At 45.9% G+C, this 21,016-nt stretch overlaps 1 protein-coding gene across 2 annotated transcripts in view; it reads left to right on the top strand.

Annotated features, from left to right (window-relative positions):
• Window positions 1–226: 226 nt before the first annotated feature.
• TAF4B (TATA-box binding protein associated factor 4b) overlaps window positions 227–21,016 on the top strand; it is a 73,204-nt gene continuing 52,414 nt past the window's right edge. For both annotated transcript variants that reach the window (XM_069957678.1, XM_069957677.1), the window contains exons 1-8: window positions 227–745; window positions 4,983–5,128; window positions 6,579–6,701; window positions 7,808–8,509; window positions 11,342–11,464; window positions 16,057–16,146; window positions 17,601–17,843; window positions 20,420–20,555. In XM_069957678.1, coding sequence (XP_069813779.1) covers window positions 448–745; window positions 4,983–5,128; window positions 6,579–6,701; window positions 7,808–8,509; window positions 11,342–11,464; window positions 16,057–16,146; window positions 17,601–17,843; window positions 20,420–20,555 — 1,861 coding nt within the window. In that variant the 5' untranslated portion in view covers window positions 227–447. The remainder of the gene's footprint in view (window positions 746–4,982; window positions 5,129–6,578; window positions 6,702–7,807; window positions 8,510–11,341; window positions 11,465–16,056; window positions 16,147–17,600; window positions 17,844–20,419; window positions 20,556–21,016) is intronic.

Below are 21,016 nucleotides of genomic sequence, written 5' to 3'. Positions count from 1 at the left end.
GACTTCCCCATCAGCTTTATATAAGCCATGTTCCTTCTCCAGGTCCGACAAATACAGGCACTGTCCACTTCCCCGTCCTTCTTAGTAGGTCTCCGCTACACCCCTCCCGCTGTGAGGCCCCGGGGTGTTCCTCCAGCAGCCGCCACAGAACACGTGGCCTGCCTCCCTGCCGGTACCGCGGGTACAGTGACAGCTCCTGCCCGCCGCACCTCACACTCCTGTAGACGTCACGGCTCCGTTAGCTCCGCCCCTCAGAGCGGGCGCCTGCGCTGCGCCCACATGGCTGCCACTATATAAACATGGCTGCAGCTCCAGCATGCTGCCGAGGCGCGGGGTCCGGGGATGGGATGAGCGGGGCAGCCGTGTATGAATGAACGTGTGCCTGCTCTCTAATACACTACAGTGACACAGTGAAGCACCCTCCTATCACAGACAGCCCTCTAGCTAATGCATGCCGCCACCCAAGTCCCATCTAGTGGCCCTCCTGCAGCTGCGGGCAGCCATGCAGTGCCGGGCAATCCCGGGGTGACTTCAGCAGCAGCGCTTTCCGGCAGCCTCACAGGGATGGCAGCTCCCAAAGCCCCCGACAGTGGCAGCCTAGTGCCAGCCTCCCCGGCAGCCGTGTGCACCCTGGTGACCAGAGTCACCCACCCGGCTCCTAAAGTGACAGCACCGCAGCAGGGAGCCCCCCTCAAAGCGGCCCCGGCGGCTATCCAGTTACCGGCAAACTTCCAGATCCCCCCCGGTGAGTAACTGTATTACCGCCAGTGTCATGTGGGTGGTTCACATTGTGCGCTTATTACAGGATGTCAGCAGTCACCTCCTATGTATAGACTACTATTTCAGAGCCTCTGACTCTACAACCCCCATCATGCACTTACAGCTGGAGAGTCACAGGCTGGGGGACCCCGCTATACCCTCAGCATCACATCAGCCTTAGGGGGTCTGCTATACCCTCAGCATCAGCCTTAGGGGGTCTGCTATACCCTCAGCATCACATCAGCCTTAGGGGGTCCCCTATACCCTCAGCATCACATCAGCCTTAGGGGGGCTGCTATACCCTCAGCATCAGCCTTAGGGGGGCTGCTATACCCTCAGCATCACATCAGCCTTAGGGGGTCTGCTATACCCTCAGCATCAGCCTTAGGGGGTCCCCTATACCCTCAGCATCAGCCTTATGGGGTCCGCTATACCCTCAGTATCACTTCAGCCTTAGGGGGTCCCCTATACCATCAGCATCACATCAGCCTTAGGGGGTCCCCTATACCATCAGCATCACATCAGCCTTAGGGGGTCTGCTATACTGATGACATACTGCAGCAGTTATAGACAGTGCCTTCAGCAGCAGTTCTGTTACTATAGGTCCTACGTATCACTACTGACTGTGCATACTGTTACCACAGCCTACCTACCAGTGCTGAGGTACTGCTGACTGTGCATACTGTTACCACAGCCATAGCCTACCTACCAGTGCTGAGGTACTACTGACTGTGCATACTGTTACCACAGCCATAGCCTACCTACCAGTGCTGAGGTTCTACTGACTGTGCATACTGTTACCACAGCCATAGCCTACTTACCAATGCTGAGGTACTACTGACTGTGCATACTGTTACCACAGCCATAGCCTACCTACCAGTGCTGAGGTACTGCTGACTGCATACTGTTACCACAGCCATAGCCAACTTACCAGTGCTGAGGTACTGCTGACTGTGCATACTGTTACCACAGCCATAGCCTACCTACCAGTGCTGAGGTACTACTGACTGTGCATACTGTTACACAGCCATAGCCTACTTACCAGTGCTGAGGTACTACTGACTGTGCATACTGTTACCACAGCCATAGCCAACTTACCAGTGCTGAGGTACTGCTGACTGCATACTGTTACCACAGCCATAGCCTACCTACCAGTGCTGAGGTACTACTGACTGTGCATACTGTTACCACAGCCATAGCCTACTTACCAATGCTGAGGTACTGCTGACTGCATACTGTTACTACAGCCATAGCCTACCTACCAATGCTGAGGTACTGCTGACTGCATACTGTTACCACAGCCATAGCCTACCTACCAGTGCTGAGGTACTGCTGACTGCATACTGTTACCACAGCCATAGCCTACCCACCAATGGTGAGGTACTGCTGACTGTGGGGGGGGTTACAGTTGGGATTCAGCGGCTGATGTCACTATAAACTATTAGTGTCTCATAGATTTTCATAATGGTGCATTCACACGGACAGATTTATCTGACAGATTTTTTAAGCTAAAGCCAGGAACAGGCTATACACAGAGAACAGGTCATAAAGAAAACACTGAGATTTCTCCACCTATCACATCTATTCCTGGCTTTGGCTTCACAAATCTGTCAAATAACTCTGTCCGTGTAAACGCACCATAAGAGGTTGGAGGGACCTGTGTGAAGAGATGAAGGTGGTTGGATTGTGCTTCAATGTGGTCGGGGTCTTACCCACCATAGTCAGCAGAATGGGTCTTGGATAGACATGGGCTTCAGTACCAGGAAAATCCATCTATTTCACCAACGGATTATCTGACAGATTTTTTACAGCCAAAGGGTGGGTTCATACTGAGGAATTCTCGCCGATAATGGTGTCTATGGAGCCGGCAGAAAGACGTGCGGACAGACAGTGGAATTCCGCGGACATTATCTGCGAGAATTCCTCAGTATGAACCCACCCAAAGCCAGGAATAGATTTGAACATAGGAAAAATCTAGTCTTTCCTTTATCACCTGTTCTCTGTTTTGGCTGCAGAAATCAGTTTTTTCTTTGTTGGTGTAATAGGGCCTTTAGGGGGAGAGTTATCAAACATGGTGTAAAGTGAAACTGGCTCAGTTGCCCCTAGCAACCAATCAGGTTCCCCTTCTCATTCCTCATGGACTCTATGGAAAATGAAAGGTGGAATCGGACAACTGGGCCAGTTTCACTTTACACCATGTTTGATAAATCTCTCCCTTAGTTTCTACTTTTTCCCATAAAGTATACCCCCCAAAGTGTATGTTCCATGGGATTCTCATTTCAAGCACAGAGAGGCATTCCCCGCCGGGCTGTTGCGTTCCTCAGGCAGCCATGTGATGTCCAGAAAGTAGTGTGCACAAATCCTATATAGTAGAAAAGGGCTTGTGCACAGAACTCTCTGGATGTGGTACAGTGGTAATCCTTGTCCTCTGGACCTGTGGGGTGTTGGACACCCAGCAATCAGCTTGCTATCCCATATCCTATGGCAGTGATGGCTAACCTTGATACTCCAGTTGTTGCAAAACAACAATTCCCATCATGCCTGGACAGCCAAATCCATATCTTTGGTTGTTCAGGCACGATGGGAACTGTAGTTTTGCAACAGCTGGAGTGTCAAGGTTAGCCATGGGTGAGAATTAGGGATGGTCCAAACCCTCCGAGGTTCGGGTTCGTATGAACCCGAACGCTCGGCATCAGATTCCCGCTGTCTGCCCGCTTCGTGGAGCGGGTGGATACAGCGGGAGGACCGTCTGGAAAACTGGGATACAGCCTATGGCTATGGCTGTATCCCAGTTTTCCAGGCGGTCCTCCCACTGGATCCGCCCGCTACACGGAGCGGGCAGACAGCGGGAATCATTATTGAGAGTTCAGGTTCGTACGTACCCGAACCGAACTTGGTTCGGACCATCCCTAGTGGGAATATCCCTTCAAGTGTTCTAGCCCCTTTGTTTGGATCCTTGTTGGGAGCCTGGTGTTGGGATTCACATTGATCTATTATTGGTGGCCTTATTTCATGCTTTGAGCACCTGTGTAGAGTGAGGCAAAAATCTTTATTTCAATTTTGCCCTGGATGCTTGGGCTACCACACTTCTACTCTTTACTGTCATCACTTTCATGCTGCCTGAACCACAGTGATTTGTCCCCACCCCACCAGACTTAAAGCGAATGTACCATTAGGTACATCGCTTTAAGATTTTAACATCAATAGACAAGCGCTGGCACAGGGATGCCGGTGCCGCGGTCCTTTGCCACGGCTCATACTTGGCTCCAGTCTATTGATGTTAAAATTTTAAAGTGATGTACCTAATGGTACATTCGCTTTAAAGAGGTTGTTTAGGGGACAAGTAAGAGATCGGGGGTGGTGTCCAACCTCCATACCCCCTGCCGATCTCTGTATCAGGCCTCCTCCTCCCTTATTACAAATACAGCCGTGGGTACAGCATGTGACCCGTGGCTCTATTTATTTCTATGGAGCAGCAGGAAATAGAGTAAGACAGAAAGTGGTTACTCTGCTCCATAGGAATGAATAGAGCCACGGGTCACATGCCGTATCCACGGCTGTATTCGTAACAAAGAGGGCGGGGGCCTGATACAGAGATCGGAGGGGGGTACGGATGTATCCTGTGAATATGGGACAAGTTAATTTTCCCTGGACAACCTCTTTCATCTTAAATGGTTTGAGTATGAAGAGAAGCCACTGGAGTCGGCCCAATGACTGGTGCTACTGGCTGCATGAAAACGATGACAGGCAGATATACTACAGATACCAGTTATCATGTATAGTAGCTGTTTTTATTAAAGTATTGTATTGCCCCTCAAAAGTTGTACAAATCACCAATATACACTTATTATGGAAAATGCTTATAAAGTGCTTTTTTCCCTGCACTTACTACTGCATCAAGGCTTCACTTCCTGGATAACATGGTGATGTCACTTCCTGGATAACATGGTGATGTCACGACCTGACTCCCAGAGCTGTGCAGGCTGTGGCTGCTAGAGAGTATGATGGCAGGGGGATGCTCAGTGTCCCTCCAGTGCCCTGTGTCCCTCTGCCATCATCCTCTCCAGCAGCCACAGCCACACAGGGAAAAAAGCACTTTATAAACATTTTCCTTAATAAGTGTATATTGATGATTTGTATAACTTTTGAGGGGCAATACAATACTTTTATACAAATTTTCGCTGGACTTCTCCTTTAAATAATTGTGATTTTTTTTTTTGCAGGAACCGTTCTTATAAAAAGTAGCAATGGGCAGCTTATGCTGGTGTCCCAACAAGCATTGGCACGAGCTCAGGCCCAGGTACAGAATTCAAGTGCAAGACCACCCATATCCTCCAGTGCTCCCACCATACAGATCTGCAACATACAGGTAACAACGCATACAGTCTGTGTTTTATAATGTATTATGAACCCAATCACAGTGTTACGTCTGCAATATAGAGAGGAACTCTTTGGTGGGAATTTATCAATATATTTTCTGTGTAGGTTATGCCAAAAAGTTGATGGAAATTTTTATTTCATAAAAATTTTCAATTTTTTGCACCAGTTTTCTAATAAATTACTGTGTTTTTCTCAGCTGTGTATCTCCTCCATGTACATTTTTCCACCACTAGTCACATCAACCCTCATCTTTCTCCTGTGGTTGTAGCTGTGTCACTTTCTCTACCAGTAATCAATATGGACACTTCCAGTTTATACCAGTAGTCACCAGTTTATACTTGGCTTCACACTGTTATATCAGCAAAAACCTCACTCCTTCTACCAATAAATCAATGACCTAAGGTCTATAACTGCATCTGTCTGCACCAATGAGGCCAGATGCGTTCAGTAGCAGTCATGCTGCATGCATTCAGCAATGAGCCGCTGTATGGAGGGGGGGGGGGCACAGATATTCCAAATGACAGTGCTATAAGGTGTTGTACAGCCCTGACATACTGCCTATGTACTGCATGTAGATCTAGATAAAAATACTGGAGCAGGGTAGAGACATCTTTCCCATTGGGCAGAGTTAGGCTGTTGCACAGGGGCCCATGACTTTTAGGGAGCTCCACTGCACTGCGAACTGACTGTAAAATACTGACTCTGACAGACAAACGAGTGATGAGCAGTTTGCTCCTCTGTCTCTCATTCTCTCTTGTAAGAAGGGGCAATGGACCACTGCAGGGAACTGTCCCCACCTCTGCACTTACAGTGGCTGCGCTTCACAAATCCCTGTGACAAGAGGTGTTGGACCCACGCACGACCGCACAATTACATCATCAAAATCATTGTGCATCCGTGTGCTAGGCGGGGCCTCAAAAGTAGTGAGAAAGTAAGTGATTGTATTGGCTAGGCGTGATCCAGGGAAGAGAGAAGGGTGGCTTCGGATGTGGATGGGGGTTGTTTTTCATCTTCTGTTCAAGTATGTTGGCGATGGTGTTGAATTATTTTAAAGAGATTTTTTCGGTTAGGTAATATACATGTTGAAACATCCCCTCTCCTGGAGACTAAAAATTCGTTCCATATTTGTTATCTTTTCAGTCCTCTTACCCCAGTTTTGAGCCTGCTGCTTTTTGCTTAAGACACAGAAAACTGTGTAAGCTGTACACTTCATCAGAAAGCAGCAGTTCAGAAGTGGGGGAAGGGGAGTGAAAAGATGATTACAAGTATGGAACTAATTCTTATTCTCCAGGAGGGGGGATGATTCAACACATATCTTACCTATCCGGACAATCCTTTTAATATTCTCGATCATTGGTTTGTAAAAAAAATAAAAATAAATAAATGAAGTAACCATAAAGAAATGAAGACACATAATGATTTATTGTTTCGCCTTTTAGAATTCGGCAAACCAGACAGTGTCAAGCACGGCAAGCAGCAGTGAAAAAACTGTGCCTATATCTGCGTCCTTGACACCTCTGACCCAAACAGTAACTTTTCAGAGGAGCCCCAATGTGATACAGGTACAGTATGGATTATCAGTAGTCAATAAAACTGCAACATGTTGTGTCTTATTTTAAAGCAGAAGTTTAACTTACAATCTATATCTAATTCCCTTTTCCGTATGAGCAAGATTTATTGGGGGTCACGTTGAAGCAATGTCTACCCTTGGCCATATTTAGTTTTTATTTTACTTAAACAATATATCATGCGGATTATTATTTTTTTATGTATCTTTATAGAGGCCAACCTGATTTTTTTTTTTTTTTTTATGCAGAGTTTTAAATGCCCTGCATAGAGGGAGATCTATGGCCGTTTGCAGCTGCCACTGGGGAACTTATGAGCTTACTACATACTGTGTATACATTGAACCAAATAATAGCACACTATACAGTAATCTGAAGCTATCCTCATTTGTGACTGCATGCTCCAGAGTTTCTGTTGCTGTGGCGGGACTTTGTAACTCTATATAATATATATTATGTATTGGTTAGTTACCTGTCACTTGGTGTTTTTCATCTCATGTAAAGGTAATTTGTCAGCGCTCTATCATGTTCAGCACTTAAGTGTGAAGGAGCCTGTGCCAAGCCGCAGCATGCATGCCTCCTACCTCTCCCACCCCTATCTGGCTTCCAGCACTAAACTCTTTGTCAATCATTCAAGGCAGGAGGCATGCATGCTGCACAGCCTCCTTTAAACTTGAACTGTGAGCAAAACCTGGCAGATTCCCTTTAATGATGCTTCTTCTGTGGTGAGCAGGGGGCTTCAGTAGAGCAGTCATCTGACGTGTGCTGTCACTCAAATGAAAGTCTATGGGACTGACAATTTGACAATTTCTGCCATCCCTATAGACTTACATTGATAACCTCCACAGACGAGAGGGAGATAGGATCATGTCGCAGGCATTTTGAATGGGCAACCCCCCCCCCCCCCCCCCAACACACACACACACACACAAAATATCCTATTGCTGCCCAATGTTGCTGTGACATCAGTACAATCGGCCGTGCCCCCCTCATCTGCAGAAGTTTCAGGAAGGGAGGAAGCACAGCGGCAGAGAGTAGAAGAGCAAAAATGTGCTGGAGTTTTTTACTTTACTTTTCTTACATGTTGTTTTTTTCTGTTACAGTCTACTGGTGCACAAGGTGGAATTGTGAAGGTTTCCTCCTCTGTAGCTTCTAAGGCAAATACTTCCACTCCTGGACCTACATTAGTGAGGATTTGTACCACTCCGCAATCAGTAGCTAACAGCCAAGGAGGCTCTGCAGTAATATTCAGAGCCCCTACTCCATCTTCTGTAACATGTACTTCATCGGCTGCCACAACCACCACTCCATCCACAGTGGCTATTACAGGCACATCTGCTTTGACGCTAAATTCCAGCACTGTCACCGTTTTACCTGTTAGAACTTCAATATCTCCACTTAAACCCATTGCAGTAAATACTTGCAATTCAGTTGTGATGCCGACTGCAACTGTATGTCCTTCCCAGGTACCAGCACCTACTGCCACCTCTGCTATAACTATCCCGGCCAAACATGTAACTGCTAACCTAGTTAAAGCCTACACCCCATCTAGTGGACCTCCAACTGTGACTAGCGGCTCTACAATTAAGATAACTGGCCCCAATAGTTGCAGTGCAACTACTCCAGTCGGGACATCTATTATAGTGACCAGCATATCCCCAGCTACTTTGGTTACCTCATCTATGAAGGAAAATAACCGACCAGTGCACATCCATGCAAGCGTGCCACCTGTAACCTCAAATATGATTGTCTGCAAAGCTGAGCCTCCCAATAAACCACTAAATGCACAGCCTGCCAATACAACAGTAAGTATTCATGTCCTCCTGTTGCAGCTTACCTTATGATTTAAGAGACAAATTTGCATTCTTATTATTTGTCTGTAATGTTGTTCTGCCCTTATGAGGCATAAGATATAATGGTTTGCTTAAATAAAGATTTATGTAACGAACGTTATACAATTTCCAAATTCACTCGCTCAGTATCAGTTCCTCATGTTTTGTTTACAGGTAGTTAACAGGAGGGTTAGTACACTGTTACAATGGATCACCTGAAGGCTTGGGCTGAGAAGCAGCAAATAGGGTTTATTACTGATGAATGTAAAGTTATGTATTATTATTTATTTATAGAGTGCCCTTAATTCCAGAGCGCTATACAATAGATAGGGGTAACGAGCAGACACCATATCAAAACACATTACATGATGGCAAATGGCAGACTGGTACATGGGGAAGATGACCCTGCCCACGAGGGCTTACAATCTATAAGGTACGGGGAGAGAAACAGGAGGTAAAGTGCAGCCTTTCAAGTGTGATGCAGAATTATTATAGGTTGTAGCCTAGCTTGAAGAGATGGGTTTTCAGGTTACTTTTGAAGGACTTGATGGTGGGTGAGAGTCGGATGTTTGTTGGATGTACCCGGATGTACATTGGGTAGTTTAAATCCATGCCAAGGCTGTTCACTGAATTAAAAACACTGGACTGCAGGGCTGTCCAGGACTTTCTTATCAAGCGCTGCCACCGTCACAGACTCTGCAGTTCAAACCCTGATTACTATCGCCACTAGCAGAGCAAAACATAAACGGTTTACTCAGAGTAGTTGCACTTAATATGACGTAATGTACATAAAAAGGGTGGCAATCCCGCCCACAAAGTTACGAGAGTACTCCAGACAGCTTTTTGCAGCCCCCCTAGCTACTACAGGACATCTCCACCTGCTGACCTCTTACCTTGAACCACCTGTACCCCTGTGGGGTGATATACATAAAGCCCAAGTGGCTATAAGGTGAGCCTGGAATTTGTTCCCATCTATTGTCTGCAATCTCACACAAGGCGCCTCCTCTTGCCTTTTTTTCTTCTTCCTATATATCTTTAAAAAGCACAGGCAGCTTACACAGTCAAAATACAGGCCTTATGGAAATACATTTTTTCTTACTAAATAAAACATTTTGGGGACATTACATTGGGCCCCCCCTCCCCCGGATTGACTAAGATGTGCTTTTAAGTAAATCTGTCGTGATCTGCACTTGCTGCTCAGCTGGTACAGAAATCCACACCTGCTCCTCAGCAGCTATAGATTTCTGCCATGGTTTACACCTGCCTGCAAGTAAGCGTAAATTATGGTAAATCAGGCCTCCTCCCCGCCTTGTCGTTATGGCTGGCGTATGCCATGAAGAAGGTTAGAATCTGCACCTTTTGAGTGGCATAGTGTATTCAGTGGTTATGCCAGTACAATATAACCCAAATTTCCATTTTTAATTCGAGTTACTGGAGTAAAAATCCTAGCAAGAAAAGAAAAAGAATAATGGTAATTTGTTATCAGTATTCCTGGAGTGTAATTTGTTTCATCCCTGCTCAGCTACATTCATACGTATGGAGACCAATCTGTATTGCCCTGGGTCATGTGATCACTAAACAGACCTCCAGTAAATGACACACAATCCTGTATAGATCACTCTCTCCTGTGTGGCTGACTTCCTGTAAACTACAGGATTATATTATTGCCTTTTAAATGACTCCTTGAAGCTTTCAGACCCTTCTCCACCAAGCTCTGGCCTCTTTATTTCTCTGTATGTCCCGCTATGTACATGGCGCATTTCAAGATTTCAAGATATCATTTTTATCTTCTCTAAGAGACCAGGAGTGCAGTGATATGAAAGGGGTGTCTCTACAATGATTAGCTGCTTAGTTGTAAAACTCCCCTGACTGACACTAAAGCCCTATTATACGGGATGACATAGAGACTGTCAGTGCTTGTTTGCTTCTCATTCCCCACTCGCTGTCTCCGCTACTACACGAGGCGGCAGTGAGCAGGTGAGAGCCGGGGGGGCCCACAGAGAGGTGTGGGGGCGCTGCCTGGCTGATCGCTTGATCGTCCGGGCAGCCCATAGCATATAGCAGTGGTCTGCTATTCTACGGAGCGAGGACAGCAGATCGCTGCTATATGAGTCGTTTGTCTTTCAATATGTTGAAAGACAAACAACAACAACGATCAGCTGACAACGTTCATGTCGGCTGATCTTTGTCTTCTAGTACACAGGACGCATGTTGAGCAGGGGGACAATGCCACTGATTAACCTCTTGCTTCTTTTAAATCTCTTAGTCAGCACACAGAACGGATCTAGGACAATGTGATGAGACTTTATCCCCCTCTGTGGGTGGGTTCACACTAAGGAATCCGGACAGATAACCCGCTGTGAATTCTGCTGCTCGCGCCTACGCGCATCTCCATAGACTCCATTCTATGGTCAGGTGGATTCCGCTGTCCGCCCAAAGAATTGACATGTCAATTCTTTTGGCAGACGACAGAATCTGCCCGACCATAGAATGGAGTCTTCTATGGCACGGAGGAAGATGGGTAGGAGCGGCAGAATATGCGGCGGGTTATCCGCCCGGATTTCTCAGTGTGAGCCCACCCTGTCTCTGCAAAGCCAGTGGCATCAGAGGAAATATAGACTGAATTCAGAGAGCAACAAATAACAAATGGAACGATGGAGCCAAATTGCAGACAGCCAGTGAATGACAGATACACTTGCCAAGTGCTTTAAATTAATTTTTACTCACATATTAATGGTCTTTGTTCTGCTTCCTCCTTTATTTCATAATACACATGTTAATCATATGTTCTTGTCATCTAACTAGGAAGTCCTGGATAATGTTAAGAAGTGCAAGAATTTTCTGGCAACATTAATAAAACTGGCATCTAGTGGACCTCAGTCACCAACCATGGGACAAAATGTCAAAAACCTGGTGAAAAATCTGCTTGTAAGTCCATTGTTCTGTTGACTTTAGTACAGTAAATTTATTAGCACAAAGCATGCAATAATGCTTTGGGTTTAGTTCCATTGAAGTGGATGTCCAGGCAGATTGGGCTGATGAGCAATCCACAGGATAACTGTTTAGGGTCCATTTACACAGAAAAATTATCTGCCAAAGATCTGAAGCCAAAGCCAGAAATGGATTTGAAAAGCGGAGAAATCTCAGGCTTTCCTTTATCACCTGATCTCTGTTTATAGTCCATTCTAGGTTTTGGCTTGAAACCTTTGGCAGATAATCTGTCAGATAATCTTTCTGTGTAAATGGACCCTAATGCTGGGTTTACACGGAACGATTATCGTGCGAATTTGCACGATAACGATTGAATTCGAACGATAATTGTTCGTGTAAACGCAGCGAACGATCGCACGACGAGCGAGAAATTGTTCATTTTGATCTTTTAACTTGTTCTTAAATCGTCATTCGTCGTTCGCAAAAAATTCGCCGATCGTTCCGTGTAAACAGTCGTCGCGCGAAAGTCCCGCCCCCCAAAGTCCGGCCCCCCGCTCATCCGCACACCGGCCCCCCGCTCATTCGCAGCCCCCCTGTGCCGGCTCGATCGCCGCCGCTCCGATCGCCACTCCCCGCGCGCCCGCCGCTCCAATCGCTCCTGCCGCTGTGGCCAAGAACATACGTTACCTGCTCTGCGTCGCAGGTCTTCAAAATCCCCGACTCCCCTCTTCAGCGCATTGATTGGCTGAAGAGGTGAACCGGGAATTTAAAACGGCTCCCCTTCAGCCAATTAGTGCGGTCTTGCATTGATTGGCTGAAGAGGGAAGCCGGGAATTTCAAACGGCTCCCCTTCAGCCAATCAGTGCTAAAGAGGAGCACTGATTGGCTGAAGAGGAGCCGTTTGAACTTCCTGGCTCATCTCTTCAGCCAACCAATGCGCTGAAGAGGGGAGGCGGGGATCTGGAAGACCTGCTGCGCGGAGCAGGTAACGTATGCTCATGGCCGCGGCGGGGGGGCGATCGGAGCGGCGGGGGGGGGGTGATCGGGGCGGCGCAGGGGGCTGCGGTTGAGCGGGGGGGGGGGGCGGGCCGGGCTGCGAGCGCTCGATCGCAAAACGATTTTTCCGTACTATATATCGTACAGTCTAAACGCTGATCGTTATAAAAAAAAAATTGTTACTTCGAAATCGTTAATTGTACGATCGGGCCAATAATCGCCTCGTGTAAACTTAGCATTAGGGTCCATTTACACAGAAAGATTATCTGACAGATTATCTGCCAAAGATTTGAAGCCAAAACCAGGAATGGATTTGAAAAGAGGAAAAATCTCAGGTTTTCCTTTATGACCTGATCTCTGTTTATAGTGCGTTTCTGGCTTTGGCTATAAATTTTTGGCAGATGATCTGTCAGATAATCTTTCTGTGTAAATGGACCCTTATGCTGGGTTTACACGGAGCGATAATTGGCCCGATCGTACGATTAACGATGTCGGAGTAACAATTTTTTTCCATAACGATTAGCGTTTAGACAGTACGATATATCGTACAGAAAAATCGTTTTGCGGCCCTCCGCTCATCCACAGCACGGCCCCACGGTCAACCGCAGCCCCCTGCGCCGCCCCAATCGCCACCCGCTCTGCTACGATCGCCACTCCCGGTGCCGCTACGATCGCCCCTCCGCCCTCGCCGATCCCGCTCAGATCGCCCCCGCCGCCCCGCCCACGAGCATACCTTACCTGCTCCGCGTAGCAGGTGTTCGAAATCCCTGACTCCCCTCTTCAGTGCATTGATTGGCTGAAGAGGGGAGCTGGGAAATTCAAACGGCTCCTCTTCAGCCAATCAGTGCTCCTCTTCAGCACTGATTGGCTGAAGAGGAGCCGTTTGGCTGAAGAGGGGAGCCGGGAATTTCAATCAGTGCACGGCAGCACGGATTGGCTAAAGAGGAGCCGTTTGAATTTCCCGGCTCCCCTCTTCAGCCAATCATTGCACTGAAGAGGGGAGCCGGGGATTTCGAACACCTGCTACGCGGCGGGGGCGGCGATCGAGCCGGCGCAGGGGGCTGCGGATGAGCGGGGGGGGCGGGCGGCCGGACTTTCGCGACGACTGTTTACACGGAACGATCGGCGAATTTTTTGCGAACGACGAGTTAAGAACGAGTTAAGATAAAAGATCAAAATGAACAATTTCTCGCTGATCGTTCGCTGCCTTTACACGTATGATTATCGTTCGAATTTGATCGTTATCGTGCAAATTCGTACGAAGATCGTTCTGTGTAAACCCATTATAAAAGTCACTGATTAGCGGGGTCCTGAAATCCGGCACCCATAACCTTCAGCTGTTTGGTGTCCAAATTACACAATGAGTTGGAAGCAGCTTGTCTACATTCACTGTGTAACTGCAGCTCAAGTCCTGTTCACTTGAACCCCCCGCTGATCAGTGACTGGTAAGCCATCCTGTGCACAGCTCATTGATTAGTTTTGCCCAGAAAACTTCTTAAGGGTATAAACCCACACACCGTATACGCAGCAAAAACGCAGCAAATACGCAGCAGATGTGATGGTGAAGATTTGATGCTGTGTTCAGTTATTTAGATCTAATCTGCTGCATATTTGTTGCGTATTTGCTGCGTATCGCAGCAGTAAATACGCGGCGTATACGGTGTGTGTTTATACCCTAATGGTGCGTTCACACCTACAGGATCTGCAGCTGATTTTCTGCAGCAGATTTCAGTTAAATAACTGAACACAGCATCAGATTTGATGCTGTGTTCAGTTATTTAACTGAAATCTGCTGCAGAAAATCAGCTGCAGATCCTGTAGGTGTGAACGCTCCCTTAGGGTACAAACACACACGGCTTATACGCTGTGTATTTACTGCTGCGATACGCAGCAGATATGCAGCAGATTAGATCTAAATAACTGAACACAGTATCAAATCTGCTGCGTATCTGCTGTGTATGTGCTGTGTGTGTTTGTACCCTAAGGCTGGGTTCACACTAGGTATATTTCAGTCAGTATATTTCAGTCAGTATTGCAACCAAAACCAGGAGTGGATTAAAAACACAGAAAGGATCTGTTCACATAATGTTGTAATTGAGTGGATGGCCGCCATTAATGGCAAATATTTTAGAACAATGGCTGTTATATTGAAATAATGGTAGTTATTTACTGTTATATATGGCGGCCATCCACTCAATTTCAACATTGTGTGAACAGATCCTTTCTGTGTTTTTAATCCACTCCTGGTTTTGGTTGCAATACTGACTGAAATATACGTAGTGTGAACCCAGCCTAAAGCTGCACAAAAGTTGTGATCAGCCAATGAGTGTGCGTTTTCCTGCTCCTCGGCTGATCACTGACACCTCTACACAGGCTGATTATCAGCCGAATGAGGGTTTTTAGCAACGCTCCTTGACAGTAATCGGTCCATAAAAAAGGGGCTTAAAAGGGTTCTCCAGTGTTAGAAAAACATGGCCACTTTCTTCCAGAGACAGCACCGCTCTTGTCTCTAGTTTGGGTGCCTGTTTTGCAACTTAAGCCCCTAATACATAGGGCGAGCAAGCGAGGGCCAACCTGTCGGTGTCAACGCTGGCTTGCTCCTCATTCTCCGCTCACTGTTGCCGCTATTACACTCGCCGACAGCGAGTGGGTAAGTGATGGGGGAAGCTGCGGGGGTCTCTAAAAACCGTCCGGGGTGTGCGTAGAAGATATGGCAGCAGAATGTTGCTATTGTTGACTTTCGTCTTTCAACCAGTGGAAAGACATCAAAAGACAAGATCAACAGTAATTGCTGATAATTGGCCAAATACGGCCGTTAATAGCTTTGTGTAATAGGGCTTTTAGTTCCATTGAACTGCATGGAGCTTATAGGCAAACCACACCTGAACTGGAGACAAGAGTGGTGCTGTCTCTGGAAGAAAATGGCCATGTTTTTGTAGCACTGGATAACCACTTTAACCCATTATAAGTTACTGGAATCTAGCAGGATCTTTTGTGACACCTCTTCATTGTATATGTAAATAAGTGAGAGTGGTTATTTCACTCTTTAGAACCCTTAAACTAGTCTGAAGAATAGAATATTTTGTATTTGTAATATTTTACCAAATATAGTCTATCACTTTTAGTAGATGCAGCACAGTATATAATGTTGATCTTTGGGATACTTTTGTTTGATTAGGGGGCACTTGGCTTAGTAATGTTACGATACAGTACCTGGTCTAAAGGTAGCCATACGTGGCGGGTTCAGTAGTCACTGTATGGGGCTCTCCTGACCATCCACCGACAGATTTTGTCAGTGGAGATAGATTTTCCATCACGCCCAACCTTTTTGCTCTGGGGGAGAGAAGCCGTAGCCAGAGCAGTCTGGCTGCAGGTCACTCCTCCCAAAAGAGAACACACGGGCGGTTACAAATGTTCCTGTGTACTGGGAGGACGGTCACCAAGCGATACAGATAACTGATGGCCGAACGGTACTGCAAAAAATGCTGTGGTGTTACTAAATGGTCAGATAAACATAAAGACTGAATGATCAAAATTTTATGTGTGAACTTGTTTTAATTATGTTATTAATTTGAGATTTTTTCATATTTAAGGATTCAAAACTTGAACCAGAAGAATTTACTACAAAACTGTATAAGGAGCTCAAGTCCTCACCTCAGCCTTATCTAGTGCCTTTTCTGAAGGTAGGATTCATGTTCCTTTCCTTTCCTGGGCTGTAGACATTTGTTGGGCCCCGTTCCCACTGAGCAAAGCTAGCGGAATTCCGCGACGGAATTGTCCGCCGCGGAATGCCGTTAGCCTCCCGCTCATAATGGGAGTCTATGGGAGGCGCGCGCTGCTGCTCTGTACGCGCTGAAGAATGAACATGTTCATTCTTCAGCGCGGACAGGGCAAGAGCGCGCGCCTCCCATAGACTCCCATTATGAGCGGGAGGCTAACAGCATTCCGCGGCGGACAATTCCGTCGCGGAATTCCGCTAGCTTTGCTCAGTGGGAACGGGGCCTTATGTAGGAAAGTTATATATATAGAGAGAGAAATAATTGAGAATAATTGTTAACTTCAGTTTCACTAATCCATAGAAGATATAGCAGATATAAGAAATGTAGCTCTGTTTTCTTTCTTCTCCATTTATTTGGCTTCTTGACTGCCCTTTTACGAACTCATCATATACTCTGTAACTGCTCAGATCTCTCATAAGACAGATCACTGACTTAAAGTGACATCACCCACTTTTTACATTATGACTTCTCTTCACAGGTGTACAGGGTAAATTTTGCAGATTTCATACTTTATTTTATATCGCACATCATGATGCTTGTTCCAGTTAAAAGTTCTCTTTTATCATCTATAGATTGTGGTACCTGGGCGGGGCTTCTCGACTGAAGCGGGTTTTTTAGCCCCGCCCACAACAGCGCCATAGACCCTACAACTCTGTGACATCATAGCTGTCTAGGCCCTGCCCCCTCGACAGCCATTGGAAAGGGCTGGCCTAAAGGTCTAGGCCCCACCCTCTCTAGGTCGCGGCATATGCACCGATGAAGTCCCAGTCTGGCGAGACCGACAATGGCGATGTGGGCGGGGCTAGCACAATCCGCAGATGATAAAAGAACACTTTTTACTGGAACAAGCACCATGACCTATGATAAAAAAAATAAGGTTTTAAACTGCAAAATTTACCCTTTACACCTGTGTAGAGAAGTCAGAATGCTGCTTTTAGATGACTATGGATAAAGGAGGTGGAGTGGTTGAAGACAGGCACAGGGGCATGGCTGCAGCTTTTAATCAGTGTTACACTATATATCACCCCAGGGCTGGATTCACTGCTTAGACTACTCAGTACTGCTATTTAATGCTGCCTCTGGCTGTGTGCTATAGTGGAGTAGGATCCCCTCTTGTCAGTCATTGCAGTGTATGGAAAAAACAGCTAGTGTCTGTCACAGAAAATTAAAGATAGAGCCTGGTGAACAAATGTTGTATAATAGCCAGAAATACAGATTGTTCTCATATGGCCAGAATGCATGGCAACCTATTCTAAAATATTATCCTAAATTTTTCTTCTCGCTAATTCTGTATGCCACTGTCTTGTGCTAATGTACTTTTATAGCATTAATGATTGTGTTATTTTTACCTTACATAGAAAAGTCTTCCTTCACTGCGTCGTCTGATGCCAAATTCCCAGGAATTTATCTTGCAGTGTGGACAACAGACCCCTCAGCCAGAGTCGGCTACTACAAACTCACTCTCTTTTGTTAAGATTACACCATCCTCTTCCTCACAGAGCGTAAAACCAGTTGTCACTCCAGCACTTGGTACTGTGAAAGCTCACTGCACTACCCCTGCTGGGCCCCCACCATTGCAACATGTGAACATAAAACAGGTGGTAAGAGTAAATAGTTTTTTCTTCCTTTATTCTCTCATTCAGGATCTTTGATACTACATGTGGTTGGAACCTTGGGTTCATCTTATGTTTTTTTTGTTTTTTTTTTTAAATAAGGTGGCTGTTCAAAAATTTGCTGACATGACATGGGATATGTAGCTTGTGGTAGAAGTTTATAAAAAAAAAAAAAAAACCTTAGTCACTGTAATAAATTTTTTTTTTTTTTTTGCAGAAATCAATAGTACAGGGGATTTTAAGAAACTTTGTATTTGGGTTTATTAGCCGAAAAATTAATTTTTATCATGAAAAAGCAGTTTGAAGCTCTCCCCCTGTCTTCATTGTTCTCCTATGGCGAGAGAGAAAAGAGACACCAAAACAGTTAAAAAGAGTCAAAAGAGTTAATTTAAAGCTATATCACTGGGCTCTCTCCTCTGATGTCACCACTGACCTATCTGACCTCTGAATAGCTCCCCCACTGTGTAATCCATTGTTCTCTGCTGCCATTTCTCCTCCATCTCTCCTCCCCCCTCCCCTCTTCAGAGAACAGACAGGATCCGTCTGATTGAGATTTCCTGATTCTGAGCAGTAGATGACAGAAAGGAGAGGAGGGGGGACCTGGGAAAAGGCTTTTTAAATGCAGATAATGGCATATTTGCCTAATAAACCCAATTACAAAGTTTCTTAAAATTGCCTGGACTATTGATTTCTGCAAAAATTTTTTAAGTGATATTATATTCTGTTAGTAGGGTATTTAAGTTGAAGTATACGATGGGGATTTCCTCATCTCAAACAATTTATAGAAACAAAGGCTAACAGTGGGCAAACCCCAGCAGAATGTGCCAATGTCTCAATGACTTGTCATGTGGACTTGAGCATCAATTACAGCTTGACAATGACGTCTCATGAGGTTCACAAGTCAACTTATTGTCTCCTGAGACATGGCATCCGACTCTTGAAGTGCAGCCCTCAGGTCATTGAGGTACTGGGGTACAGAGTTACGAGCCTCTACATGGCGACCCAGTTGATCCCACAGGTTTTCTATAGGATTGAGGTTTGGGGAAAGTGCAGGCTGCTCCATTTGAGATACCTCCGTTTCCAGCAGCCATTCCCTAATGATGTGACCTTGATGAGCTGGAGCATTGTTGTCCATAATGATATGAGACCTGTGTTGTTCATGCAGAAACACAATGACTGGACGATAGACCAGTGGACCTTGGTACTGTTTACTGATGAAAGCTGATTCACTTTGAATAGGAATGATTGCTATAAACAGTGCATCCTAGAAGAGCGCTAACCCCGAAAAATCTGTCGGGGGTCGTCTTATACACCGGATATGGTCGCCGCATACGGTGGGGAGCTAAAAAACGGCCGCATCCCCACTGTATGCACCAACCGCTATAAAAAAACAAACAATTTAACTCACCTGTCATCCGCTCCCGGCAGCTGTGCGTTTCCTGTCATGTTCCCTGCGCAGGCAGTGTGATGCAGAGATACTGCCTGCACTGGAAATCCCCGAAACATCTCCAATTCTCCTGTAGCTCTCCTGGCAGTTGAGTGTCTCATGGGAGAAGCTCTGAGGCACTCAGCTGCCCGGGAGAGCTTTGGGGTTTCAGGGACTTTGCAGGCAGTGTCTCTGCATCACGCTGCCTGCGCAGGGAACATAACAGGAGACACGCAGCTGCCAGGAACTGGTGAGTTGGATTGTTTATTTTTTTTCAATGGGGCCCGGCAGCCCCGGCATATAAGACAAACCCCTGAAAATCATCTTAAAAGTCAGGGGTCGTCTTATAAGCCAGAAAATACGTTATGTATATATAGAGCGAGGACCTCAGGGACTACATAACGGGGTGGTTTGGTAATCTCCCCACTAGAAGGCACCCCTTGGCAACAGGCTTCCTTCTCTGGAGAGAGGGATATCTGTGCAAGCATCCTGAATAAATTTGGCCTCTGTTGGGTATATGTGACTATAGATTACAGCGCTTATGATAGATGGAGCCTGCTGGACCCTGCCTACTCTGCTGGTATAACTCGGTTTTAGCTACACATTTGAATCAGTCAGTGGGCGCATACTATTTTTCTGAGGTTTTACATCACTGTATATGGCAATGTCCAGATATTTTACATAATATTTTCATCATTTCTGTCTATGCAGAAATGTAAGTATTTTTTTTATTATTTTAAGAGAGCATTCACAATCCATTTGACATCTGTGATCTAATTCTATATGAAATAAAACTACACAGAAAATGTTTCAGATTTTATTTCATGACATTTGAGTAAACTGCATTAATGATGAATCGTGAAACCTCCATGACTTGCGGTCTGATAGGCCTGCATGTCTTAAGGGATTAAGGCCATCTGGACAAGTTTATGTTGTTAGATATTACTGTAAACAACTGGTGAGATTTCTTGTTGTCATATCCAGACAAAAGTACGCTTGAGGATTCATGAGCGTGATGTGTGTAAACTGAGGGCTAGACGCAGATGCCTCATAGCTGTTTTGGTTGATTGAGCATGTTGATGGACTGTGTGGAATGAGGACCTGTGTGTGACTACTAATGTTGCCGTTACCATTGCAGGTAGTTCAGCAGCCAAGCAGCGGGATTGTGAAGCAAGTGACCACATTGCCCCCAAACTCTGTGCTTAATATTAACAAACCTGAAGAAAAACACTTCTCTCTGAATACTCTCATACGACCAGGGCACCTGCCACCAGGTACTCGCTCATGTGTCTGCAGGTTAACATGTTTCTACTGCTTATTATACATTAAAGCAACTCACAATCTGCCCCCCCCCCCAAATCCGCTTGTACCGTCAGCTGCTTTGAATCCAAAATCTGTCCTGAGGTCCACTTGGTAGGTGATGCAGTTATTGTCCTAAAAAAATTACTTTTAAACTTGAAGCCCTGCGTCAAATTGGCATGGCCTAGATTGTCTATGCCCTAGGCTTACACCGCCTCTCCGTCCTTCCTTCCTGCCCTCTTCACCATTAGGAATGCCCCAGGCAGGATTTTTCCTAGTCATCACCTGTCTGAACACTGCACATGTGCAGTGTTTAGAGAAGTTATGAATAAGAGAAATCCTGCCTGGGGCATTTCTAATAGTGAAGAGGACAGGAAGGAAGGACAGAAACTTGGTGCAGGCCTAGAGCATAGACGCTATAGGTCACACCAATTTG

Source organism: Dendropsophus ebraccatus, chromosome 2 (genome assembly GCF_027789765.1).
Source record: "Dendropsophus ebraccatus isolate aDenEbr1 chromosome 2, aDenEbr1.pat, whole genome shotgun sequence".
Lineage (NCBI taxonomy): Eukaryota > Metazoa > Chordata > Amphibia > Anura > Hylidae > Dendropsophus > Dendropsophus ebraccatus.
The sequence above is the reverse complement of the archived record's forward strand: the minus strand, read 5'-3'. Positions and strand labels throughout refer to the sequence as shown.